Source organism: Triturus cristatus, chromosome 5_1, assembly GCF_964204655.1.
Source record: "Triturus cristatus chromosome 5_1, aTriCri1.1, whole genome shotgun sequence".
NCBI classification, from domain to species: Eukaryota; Metazoa; Chordata; class Amphibia; order Caudata; family Salamandridae; genus Triturus; species Triturus cristatus.
Window position 1 is genome coordinate 698,029,375 of NC_140587.1, and position 12,879 is coordinate 698,042,253.

Genomic DNA, 12,879 nt, shown 5'->3' on the forward strand with positions numbered 1-12,879 from the left:
CCCGGGCCTCTCCTCCTCTCCCTGCTCCCGTTCTGCGGTCTGGGATGTCCCTGTGTTCTCCCTTGCCAGGCGTCGCCTACTCGGCCTGCAAGTGGCCACGGGCTGTTCTTCTTGCTTCTGGCCTTGACTGCCGGCATTGTTTTGGCTGGCGGGCTGCTCTCCATCTGGAATGGGGTTGCCTTCTTCTCCCTAGTTTCCTTTGGCCCTCTAGGCTGCTTCTTCTTCTTCTTCCGTCTTCCTGTCTTGGCATTCGGCAGACACTATGTTGCCTTGTGGGGAGTGGGGTGCTTCGGCCTCTCAGTCCTTGCCCTTGGTTCCTTTGCTGTGAGTGTACAAGCCTCTTCAGCCTTCTTTCCTTCCTACGTCCCCTTGGGGTCGGTGGTGTTCTGCTTGTGGGGGTTCCCTTTGCCGGGCAGGGGCGAGGTTCTGCCTGGTCCACAGGTCTGGTCCCCTGTGGGGCCCTCTGTCTGCATTGGCTGGTGGGGTCCTTTCGCAGACCCTCCTTCCCAGGGGGTATTGCTAGGGTATCTATTCTACGTGAAGGAATCTGCGGCTAGTAGTCTCTATCAGATGTACGAGTTAATTACTTTCGGTAACAATGTATCTGGTAGAGACGATTCTAGCCGCAGATTCCTTCACGGCCTGCCCTTCATCCCCTATTCTGCGAGGACCCTTGGGTTGGTCTTCGATACTCGCCTCCCGGTGGAGAGCTGTGAGTACCTTCCTTGTTCTTGACGGGTGGCTCCATCTGGGGCCGTTTCCTTCATCCTTTGGTTCTTTGGAGGATGGGGTTCCGGTGCGCCGGTGCCCTGCTGCTCTGGCTACTCCTGGTTTGGGTGGGATTGCTTCTATCCTTGTCCTCCCTCTCCTCCCTTCCTTCTATTGCTATCCTCTGGTTTGAGGGTTCTCTGGCCAGGTCTTTTCCTTGTCCTTGTGGGTGGTTGCCTTGTAGGTTGGGGTGGCTTGGAAGTTGTTGTCCCTGTCTGTCTTGGGACTGGTGGGGGGGGGGGGGTTGCCCACGTGTGCCATGACTTTTAAGTATGCTCTTGCGTCTAAGGGACAGGGATGGGAGGGTTGTCTGTGCTGGCAGGGTGACTGTGTAGGTTCCTGCTTCTTCTTTCTTCTTTCCCTGCCCTTGGGTTCTGCGGTGTTGGCACTACCCTGGCGGTGGTGTTAGTCACGTTGCTTTCCAATTTTTCTGCTCTTCGCACACTGTTCCCATGCTTCCACAGTTTTTTATCTGGTGGTTCCGCGTTGTGGTGCGGAAAAGTGTCCGAAGAAAACTGATGTGGGCGCGCCGTGGACGACTCCTTGGCAGAGTCACGTGATGTCGCCCCGCCCCCGGCGCGCAGGGATGCTGTGGCAAAAAGTTTCCGGATCCAGTCTCACGCCTAGGGATAATTCTACGTGAAGGAATCTGCGGCCACAATCGTCTCTACCAGATACATCGTTACCGAAGGTAAGTAACTTGTACGTTAGTTGTAGATTCCGTACCGCCCCACCCATCCTGCCCGCTCTGCAAATTGACTTCTAGGGATAAGGACCCTAGTTCCTAGTTGTGGTGCACCAGTGGTCAGTGTCTTTCATGGCTCTGCGCTTCTGGCATGGAAAGTCGGTCAGAACTGACATCAGCGCGCAGGGGCGGCATTTATGTAGGCATAGGGATGTTATTCCGGCAACCATTACGCGGACGATGGACGCGGAGTCAGCCGACTCCACCTACCGACACGCCGGGGTATTGCTAAGGAACAAAACTCAGGATCTAGTCTGATGCCTGGGGGTAATTCTAAGGTAAGGAATCTACAACTAACCTATGTCTCTTATAGATACATTGTTACCGAAGGTAAGTAACTTGTTCTTTACAGAGAGAGCACAAGCACCTTAGCACTGGTTAGCAGTGGTAAAGTGAACAGAGTCCTAAAACTATCAACAATGAGGGCAGGAAAGTGGAGTAGGTAGGCAGAAAGTTGGGGGTAAGACTACCCTAAGGCTGTCAGGTCTAACAAATGTCGATTCCCCTCTTCCCCCCCATCTGAAGGCGGGGAGCGCTACCCAATCCTTTGGGAGTTCTCTTCATTAAGGTGGAAGAACCTGGTGAGACAGTTAGCATTGGCGTGGTCTGACCCTGTACGTTGCTACACTGGAAAGAGATGGACCACCTCAATCGTTTGGGATTTTCACCACTCATCTGCATGAGCCATCTGAGGGGCCTGTGGTCTGTCTGAACCAGGAAGTGATTCCCAAACATGTATGGTCTCAACTTCTTCAGTGCCCAGACCACAGCAAAAGCTTCTCTTTCAATCACACTTTGTAGGAAAATACAGTTTTTGACATGGTCACCCCTACGTTTCACCTTGGTACTGGTGCTTTTTGACTTAAACTGCACTTGTTCCCTGCAAACCAGGCCCCCAGTACCAGGGCTCTTTCACATAAAACAAGGTATATGTCTAATTGTAACACTAATGGCAAGGACTTCAGCACCCCTGTATGTTCCTAGTAAATGTTACACCTGGTACCCAGGGCATGAGTACTAAAAGGGTCCCTATGGGTTGCAGCATGTATTATGCCACCCAAAGGAACCAAAACAAAAAACTGCAGCCTGCCATCACAGGATGCGCAAAATGGTGCAATCCATTTTGAAAACACGATATGGCACACTCACTCTGTGACATGCCAAGGTACACTGCATACACTATATGTAAGTCACCCCTACAGGATGCCTTAAGGCCCTAAGGCAGGGTGCATTCTATTATATTATATGTGAGGTGGATCTCCATAAGCAGATAAGCCCCACTGATGTCTAGTTCCATGACTAGATATTTCCAGTGTTCAGGCAGCCATCTTAAGGACATGTACTGGGCACTGGTCATTACGAGTTACCCAGCTACATGATGGCTGCACTGAAACCAATGGTTTGTTTTCAAACACTGCACCTTAATAAATATGTACTAATGCCTGTACTAGATTGATTATGACCAGCACCCAGAAGGCACCTTAGACGTGCCTCCTAAAAACCTAATCCTCTGGTGTGCTGGCTGACTGATATCGTCCAGCCTGCTACCACCAGTAAGTTTCTGCCCCCCCTACCCTGCCGGTGACTGTGAGTGGTAGCATGCTCCAAAAACGCATCTGGAACTTAATCGCCGTCACAGCCCTGCCCAAATTGCCCTCGATGGGGTCCGCCGGCTGGCGATATATCTGGAATCCTAAGTATCGGAAAGTTTCCGCTTTCCACTGCGCACACACACACTATCTAGGATATAGCCTGGGTCCGGGATATCCCCACCAAACGCATAAAGACCGAACTTAGTGGCGTTCTCCCTGAGTCCCGAGAGAGCGGCGAAGTCGAGCAGTATACGCTCCAGAGTGACCGGGATGTTACTGACGTTTCTGACGAACACCAGAAGATCATTTGCGTACAGTGACACCTGCTGCGTTGCGTCCCCTAGGGGGATTCCATCTCCTAGTGTTGTACGCAGTGTCGTGGCTATGGGCTCTACTGCCAACGCAAACAGGAGGGGCGAAAGTGGGCACCCCTGCCTGGTGCCCCTGCTGATTGGTATTGCAGCAGAGATGTAGGGCCCAGTTTTTACCCTCACTGTAGGATTCTTGTACAGGAGTGCGACCATCTGGAGAAACCCCAGGCCCAGTCCGTATCGCATCAGCACCGCTCCGAGGTAGCCCCACTCCAAACAGTCGAAGGCTTTTTCAAGATCCAGTACGAGACAACTCGCCCTAAGCCACCTCTGCACACTATCCGAGGCCACCCTGAAGAACTGCCGCAGGTTCAGTGAGGTACTGCACTTAGGTACAAATCCGTTCTGGTCGCTGTGCACCAATTGAGGCACCACCGGCGCCAGGCGCTCAGCCAACACCTTGGCAAATATTTTATAGTCCACGTTGAGTAGAGCCAGGGGTCGGTATGATCCCAGACTCGCGGGGTCCCTGTTTGGTTTAAGCAGGGACGCCAGGTAGGCCTCGCGCATTGAAGGGGGCAGAACGCACTCCTCGAGAGCTGTGGAATAAAGAGTGTGCAGTTTCAGCACTAGGGACTCCCTGTAGGCCTTATAATATTCAGCCGGGAGGCCATCCGGACTCGGCGCCTTCCCAGTGGCCATGGAGCTGATCGCCTCTCCAATCTCCTCCAAGGTAAGGGGGCCGTCAAGCGACTCCAGATATTCTCTGGGGACCGTGGGTAGGCGGACAGCGTCCAAGAAACCGTCCAGCTCGGGCCCAGAGCAGCGCCCCGCGGAGCGGTACAGCTGCGCATAGTGGTCGGACATCACCTGGTGTATTTCGCGCTGCGTGTATACCAGAGGGCCCTCGGGCGTACATATGGCCCCAATCGGGGCGTAGGCGTTTTCCTACTTGAGTAGCCAAGCTAGCAAGCGACCTGCCCTGTCGGCTTTGGCATGAGTGCGTGTCGTGTGGGCCGTGTAATTGTGGCAACGCAGACGCTCCAGGAGGTCAGCATGCTGCGCCCGTAGACGTGCCAGATGCGCGGAGTGGCGACCTCCGCCGAATCGTTTATATTTAAGTAATTGCGTTTCAAGGCGAGTGAGTGACCACGCTAAGTGTTTGCGTATGTTCCACGTTGCACCAAGGCAGTGGCCCCTGATAGCCATTTTATGGGCATCCCACTCCACCAGCACACTGCTCGCCGTCCCGTTATCCAGTTCAAAATACTCCAGGATAGCCGTTCCCAGAGATGCACGAAATTCCGGATGCTCTAACGCGGCGGGTTGAAGACGCCATGTGGGTACAGGGGAGCGACCAGGGTCCCAGTTCAGTCGCAGCTTCAGGGGGTTGTGGTGTGAATGAGTACGCCCCAAATACTCAGCATCTTCAATCAGCGGTGACAGTGCCTGGGAGCACACCACCCTGTCCAATCGCACGTGAAGATCGTGCACTGTGGAGTAGTAAGAATATATACGAGTGTCAGGATGTAGGCAACTCCACACAACTAGCAACACCCAGTGTGAAAGCCATCCGGCGAGGGCCCGGGCGTTCGAACCAGCCTGCGTGGTTCGGTGGGGTGGAAAGGACCTGTCCAGGTGTATATCCAGTACCAAATTGAAATCCCAGCCCAGTAACCACGGAAGTCCAGCGTAAGGGGCCAATGACGTGGACAGTTGTGCCAGGAATGAGGGTTGGTCAATGTTCGGAGCGTAGATGGAGCCCAATAGTATTTGCTGGCCATTTAGTGTTCCCCGAGTCAGAGTGTACCTGCCTGCAGGATCTATCACTGTGTCGGCACATATGAATGGGGTACCCGCCCGCACCCAGATCAGTGTGCCCCCTGAATAGGTTGTGCCATATAATTGGCCTCTCCAGCGTTTGCGTAACCTGTCTAGCTCCGGCTGGGTCATATGTGTTTCCTGTAGGAGGGCCATGGCAGCAGAGTGTCTCTGAAGGTATGCAAAGATGGAGTAACGACGTGAGGGTGTGTACTTGCCGCTGATGTTCCACGTAATTATGTCAGTGCGCGCCATCGCGGGTGAGCCAGTGTAATAGGGGTACCAGGGCTAAGGCGGGCCCAGGCGGCGCAAGGGACAAGGTCAGGCGACATTGTGTCGGAGTGCTGCAACAAGAAACACAACTGATGAACCAAGAACAGTGTAACATCTGGGGCAGACATTGCGTGATGTCCGTCCAAACTTCTATAACGATGAAGTGGTGTAAACTAGGTCAGTGGGTTGCCTGTGAGGATATGCGCGCCAGCCATGACGTGTCGTTGCCTTCCCCCTTGCACCAGCATATGATGTATGTCAACAGTGTGAGCTCCGGCATCATCATGTGGGGCCAACGGATTGTGTGTCTGGTTGGTGGGCTAGGGAAATGCAAATCCCCTTAGGTTCACACCCCCCCCCCCCCGGCTCCATGAGATGGGATGTGTGACCCGGCCAGCGACAGGTGGGTCACCACCGCTCCAACACCAGGAGGGCTAGACAGTGCCGCTAGTACAATAGATCCACCCCTGCTCCCAACCATAGCTAAGACCCAGCTGGGACCGACAATGGGTTACTTGCGTGAGCTGTCCACGATGGTGACCATCATGAGAAGGTTAGTTCAGATAAGATCATCAGCAGTTTGCGGAGTCACCACCGGTAGGGTAAGGTCATCTGAAGCGGTGGTGGAGGGCGAGGAGTGCGGAAGTCCAAGCGTTCTTGGGCATGTGGGGAGCCGAGGGTGGTGACTGTTTCCAGAGCTTCCAATCTCTCCCTACGCATGTTTTCCGGGGTTGGGGCATTGATCCTGGGCTGGGTGAGCCTCATGGCCCCGCAGCGTCGACGACGTCGGGTTCTTGCACCTGTTGCGGCACCACTGTTTGAGGTCACAGGCCTCACGCTCGACCATAGCCCCGACTACTCGAGCCAGTCCCATGCCTCCTCTGGGGAATCAAAGAAGTGTGTCTTCTCCTTAGCTATAACGCGCAGGCGTGCTGGAAACAACAGTGAGTATGGTATTTCAAGGGCGCGGAGTTGCTGTTTCACCGCAGTGTAGTTGCGCCTACGCTTTTGCACCCGGGCTGTATAGTCAGGAAAGAGCATGACCGAGCTACCGCCCACTGTAAGATTGTCCATCTTGCGCGTTTCTCGCAGAACCACGTCACGGTCTCTCTAGTTTTTTTTTTTTTTTTTTGAAACTTTATTTATGGTTGAAATAAAAAACAAGACAGATATCTCAGCAGTGTGTACAATAGATTTCAGTGTGAGAGATACATTACGATAATTCCGTTCCTTGGACCACGAATAACATATAAGCAAATCCCCGGGCATCAAGGACCCATCAACCATCACAGCATTTCCACCCTTCCGAACCTAAACAGGAATACCCCGGAACCAGGACCCTCCATCCGCTCTGCTATGCCATCTAGAACTTCAATCTTCATATTTGCAATAGCCAAACCATGCGCAGCCCACGACTCCGAGCCTTAAGCGAAGAGGCCCACAGCGCTGCACCCACCCCATGGCATCCCTGAATATGCAACTCCGCTGTTGTATAACCTATCCAACCCCTGTGGGCACTATCCCCGAGATGGAGTGTGATTAAGAGGAGCTTGGCAGGCTCGCGATATATGTTTTATATGGGCCCCAGATGTCTTTGGGACGGGCCACGGTGGGGAGGAGGCTGGAGTAAATCTCGCTGTTCGTGTTGCAAAAAGCCATGGCCGTAAGCCATGCCTTAGCCGTGGGAGCTGCTCTATCACCCCAACGCCTACCAATTTCCCGCTTGGCTAACAGAAAGCCCAAGGACGCAAGCCTCCGAACTGTCTTGGGGAAATTATCCGACGGTCTCTATAGTTGAGTAACTTAAAGAGGAATGGTCGTGGTCTGGCTCCCGGCTGAGGCTTCTGTGCCGGGATGCGGTGGGCTCTCTCGATCACGAACTGCTGCGACAGGAGACCTTGAGGTGTAAGATCACGAAGCCACCGCTCCATGAATTATTCTGGATGACTACCTTCTTCACCTTCCAGTAGGCCCACCACGCGGACGTTGTTGCGGCGGGAACGACCCTCCGCATCACCCGCCTTGTCTTCCAGCTCATGAACACGATCCATTAGGTCTTGCAGCGCTGCAGTGTGGCTTTGTGTGATAGGCTGGAGCTCCTTAATTGTTTGGCCCTGCACAGTGACTTTATCGGCCAACTTACGATGGTCCGTGTGTAGGAGGGTGAAGTCCGAGGCGATCTTATCTATTCGGGTTTCCAGGGAGGTTCTGGTGTGTTCCAGCGTGGCACCTATCCTTTCCATCGCTGCAAGAACGGAGTCCATTTTTGCTGCTAGGGCCGTGGGTGTGGGTTCCGGCATGCCACCAGTACTCGGAGTCGGAGGGTCTAGAGCATTCCCACGTAAGGGCCCCTGCTGCATTTTGGCTCCATACGACCCATCACGAGCTGCTGCACCGTGGGCATTTGCAGGTGGACACCAGCCGAAGCGGTGCAACAGCGAGGGGATTGTTGACAGAGGAGGCTGCTCCCGTAGCAGGCGCTCGTGAGAGTGGTCCGGTGAGGCAAAGCGCCGTGGCTGCACCCCGGTGGCTGCGGTTAGCGTCCAGCTGATGACCCGCGGGGGCATTGGGTAGATTCCGATGTCAGTTGTACAATGCGGGTGCGACAGCCGGCCACGCCGAATGTGAGGCCAGGGCGCCTGACCGGCCAGTCACACAGCAATATGTCAGTTCTGTCGATGCGCAGGTCCCCGGGGGCTGCCGCCCGCGCAGACAGCCGCTAAGCCAGTGATTGGGTCCCAAGTACACAGTCCACCAGGTGCTTGTCAGTGGCTAACGCGCGCCGAGAACGACCACTGTCCGCTCAAATTGGAATCCACAGGGGCTTCCGCACTGCTGTCGAGCTTAACTCTGGCGCAGTACCGGGGTGCCACCTGTCCGGGTACCCAACGACATGGGGGTGACCATCAGGTGCGGCAGGAGCCGAATCACAGCCGGACCGCCCCGCTCACCTCCAGTTACTTCACCAGTATTGAAGCACTCCTCACACCTGATGCAGAGGGGGCCCGGCTCGGTCCAATGTACGCACTTCACCTAGTGCTGCATAAAACCAAAGTCCACTACCGCCTCCAGTCACGGCAGCTAGATGTGAGCAGCTAGATGTGGGCAGCCATCTTCTGTTGCGAAAGCGCCGCGAGGAGGCTGGCAGCAGGTAGGGCTTCCCGGTCCTCACCGCCACCGCCGCGGGCAGGTTGGGTCCCAGCAGACGTAGCGTTCCAACCGCCCGAGGCCGCCTAGGACCACACAAGCGCCTATCCCGTACACCACCGGCAGCGATGACGGCATATGCAGCACTCCGGTGCTCAGGCAGGGCTGCAGACCGTGTACCGCCAGATTACAGAAGGGAGGGGCCAGCGCGGCCCGATGTGTACCGCCGATCGGGCGTTTCAACCACTCAGCCCGACTTCGCAGGGCCCAGGTCCGCCGCTGGGAGCTGACTACAGGCGCGAGCGTCCATTTTGTGTGTAGGGGACGCCGCGTGCGCACACTGAAGCCGGCATGGCCGCACAGTCACCACCGCGGCTCCAGCCGTCTCGGAGGCACAACGCACAGCCCAACCGATGCAGGAGGACTTCGACACCGGATTCTCTCTAGCAGGTGCGTGTTGATTGACGAGGGCAGGAGAAATTGCCAGGAATGGGGGATTAACTGCTCCGGCTTCACAGATCCCTGCCCGCCATGTTGGCTGGCAAGCCACGCCCACCAAGTTTCTGACCCCCTATAGGTGAGAGCCTGTGCTCTCACAGGTCAGGTACAATGCCTGCTCCAGAGAAAGGTGTCTCCTCCAGCAGAATGGTTGATGAATAAGCTTCTCCAGGCCAGAGGCTTCGAAGCCTCTGCCGCCTTAGATATGTGACAACAGCTTCCCTTCAGACCTGAGGCACGCTACCCCCTGCCCTGAGGCCTATTTGTCACCAGAGGAGGTAGGAAATTATTCAGGAGGCATGTCACACTTTCAGGCTAATGCAAAAAGAACAATTGATGGACAGAATGCAGAACATTGTCATTCATTCACCCCAGTCCAGGGATCTGGGCCTAAATCCATTGGTTTTTTTTTTGCTCACCATGCCATTCCAGTTTGAACTCAGCCATGTGCAAATCAATCTTGACCCTGCGCCCAATGGGAACAGTCCAACCTAAACTGCCAGGCCAGGTACTCCCTGGACTGGAAACAAGCATCCTAGGACCGGTTTCGGTGTTTCACCCCTCATCAGCCAGGATAGCTTGACTCCAGTGCATGGAGAGCGCTGGACCCACGTCTGGGCGTACCCGTCCCACTCGGGGTGACAAATGCAAAAAGAACAATTGATGGGCAGAATGCAGAACAATGTCATACATTCACCCCAGTACAGAGATCTGGGCCTAAATCCATCGTGTTTTTTTGCTCACTATGCCATTCCACTTTCAGGCTAGGCCCACTCCTATGGTGGGACACTTGAAGTGGACAGCCAATAAAGGGTTTCACCATTTTGAATTTGGTAAAACTAGGAACTCTTGGTCAGGTTTATTCTCACCTTCCTAGGAAGTGGTCATATAGAGGTGTAGGCAGCCGTAAGTAGTCCACAGACTACTATCCTGCACACCACAAAATGCCCCTTAAATTCATTAATACTGGGATCTGAAGGAAGAACAAAGAATAGCTGAAGTCGTGAGCACAGAGGTTCTGCACCGAAATTGGCACCAAGCCCTGCCTGGCTGCGTGCACCGCGACAATCACAAAAAAAACGGAGTCGTCTAGAAGCTGAACAGCCTCCCCAAACCCTTGGAGGACTGTTCTTACCTTCAACAACCAAGCAACATCTCCCTTGGGGTGGAGGAGCCATCGACTGCATCTACTCTTTAAATATTCTTGCTGGCTGTCAGGCCCACCGATGTCTGACCTGTATTCTTAGCAATTTTGAGGACAGTATCCCTTGTCGGAGCCTCTGAGACCCAACCCCTGTGTCCCGCACCGACTTACTTGTTGGCTCTTCACTCCAGAGATCTTTGGGCTACAAGAAGCTTCAGCCTCCAGCACCTCAGTTCCTGAATAACAGAGTCTTCTTTGCATCTCTGGCATCGTGGGCCTCCGACTTTGGTGAGCTGCTTGAGGTTCTCTTGCAACTCCTATGCCTTCGGCCTGTGGGTTCTCCTGAGGATCTTCTCTTGCTTCAGTGGGATCCCCTGCTTGCTCTGGGCCTGCTCTGACTCTCCTGCACTTGGCGAGTCTCTTGGACATTGCTAGTCCCAACGTTTGTTCCTTTTTGTCTTCCACGCCTGTTGCAGCTACCAAGGCTTGTTGGAGCTCCTGCCTAACACCGACCTCCTAGATATCGACATCCGATGTGGTACAGCTTGTGAAAGGCTCCCGGTCTTCCTCAGCATCGCCTGGTCCTCACAGCTGCAGCAACAAGGTCACCGTTGGCTCTTCAGAACCTCTCGACATCGGTGGACATTGTGTTTCAATGCCTCCTGGTCACCTCCGAGTGGCATAGACTCTGTCCCGTATGCTTGCAGGTTCTTCACTTTCAGATTCCACCGGACTCCTTCGCAATCTTCTCCAGAAGCATCTTCATCGAAGGCTTCTATTGCTGTCTATGGCAGGTTCCGACATCACTTCACCCCTCCCATGCACTGAGCTTCCCTGGTGCAGGCAACCTGGTTCCTGGGGTGTCCACGGGTGGGGTGGCTCTCCAACCTTCTGTCTTCCAAAGGGTTTCTTCGGGGTCCTCTGAAAAGGGTCCTTCTTCTTTAAAACTGCAACAGTGACTTCTCCATTGACTTCCAGTGGGCTTGCTGTGTTTCCACTCTACTCACAGCTTCCGTGGGGTTCTTGGGTACGTACCTTGAGTGGTTCCTTGTGTCCCTGGCTCCCTTGTAGACCAGTGTATATTCGTGCTAATTACCGTATTCTTACAAAGTATTCTTGTGCATTGTGTTGATATCTCAGCATAGGAGATAAACCAATGTGTTAGTGATGGTGTGTGTAATAAATAACACCTATTTTATGTTTTAACACTCTGTCGCTTTTTCATCTAATCTACACTACTGATTAGAGTTGGTAAAACGAGCTGTTTTATACTCCTTCAAGATAAGCCTGAAGGCTGCTCTCCAAAGCTACCACTTTGAATGCTTTCAAAGGTCATCAAAGACTACTAAAATCCCCATAATGGTTCTCTGGATTAGTGCAAGGCGCCTCACTTAAATAAGTGTGCACCATATACCAAGCCAGCGTCCTACAACAACAGTGTAGGATCATTCGATCCTGTGATACAGTGGAATGCTAGAAGGAGTAACTGCAAGGGATGCGTATTGTCTTTAGTGCAGTGTGTAAACGCCTCCACTATAAAATCCCAATCATGAGCTAAAGGGTGTTTTTGCAGTCCAGCCCTCTCTTCCTTCTGTAAGAGCATGCTTTCCAAAGACAACCAGGGGAGTACCACTGTACCCCAAGTCTGGAACGTCAGCAGTGCACGGCTCTTCCAGTTTATTGTGATGTGTCATTTATCTAGTAGCAAGGTCATGTCTATGAATTTAGTCTAGGGTTTGCTCGAGTCTGAATGGGGACAAAGACCCAGCAATAACACTTCCAGAGAATTATTCAGCTTTCTCCCTGTAACCTGGGACAGCAAGTCGATAACCTCAGTCCAATAACCGATACACAACAAATCACTTCTAGTTTGTTTTAATACTTCAATCTCCATGTTGAACCAAACTACACTTTTGTTCTGCCAACACCAGTGGGCAATCTAAGAAAAATGTTATCCTAGTAGAATATGAGACCGCTAAACTTCATTCCTAAGTACGAAGCATGGATATCACATTCTCTCCACTGATCGCCAAGCCAGCAATCCCTGGTTATGTGTAATATGCAAAAAAATGCTATGAGTGGTACAAATGTCATGGAGTCAAACCTTATAATGTGGCCCAAAGTACCAGGCATATAGTTAAGGTTCCAAAATGGTTCCAATATAGAGGCAACATTGGATAAAAAATATGGAGAATCGCCCTTGAGTAGCAAAAGGAAGTGAAGAAAATTCATTTGAATAATACCTTTAGGTTGTAATATTGTCACAGATAGAGAACGTTCTTGCATTCCACTATCAAAAGTTAGATTTTTATGGAAAGATTGGGTTCAAAATAGATTATTTCCCAGCTTTCAGTTTTTCTCCTGGTTCACTAAATGTTTTCTGTAATTATTTCTATAATGTAGGTAATTTATCATCTCATGCATCACTAAGAAGGCTTCTCCAAATTTGGACAACCAGATATCCTGACTCTAAAATGGACCCAATGAACATTTGGGATGACATCATAACAAATCGGTAAGGTCTCGTCTTTGAGATATCTGTATCATTTTTCAAGTATAATCTTAGTTTAGATGTGTCCT

At 52.6% G+C, this 12,879-nt stretch overlaps 1 protein-coding gene across 3 annotated transcripts in view; it reads left to right on the top strand.

Annotated features, from left to right (window-relative positions):
* Positions 1 to 12,879, top strand: part of PRKDC (protein kinase, DNA-activated, catalytic subunit) — a 2,754,228-nt gene that overhangs the window by 1,927,077 nt on the left and 814,272 nt on the right. For all 3 annotated transcript variants that reach the window (XM_085605657.1, XM_085605658.1, XM_085605659.1), the window contains one exon: positions 12,703 to 12,814. In XM_085605657.1, coding sequence (XP_085461783.1) covers positions 12,703 to 12,814 — 112 coding nt within the window. The remainder of the gene's footprint in view (positions 1 to 12,702; positions 12,815 to 12,879) is intronic.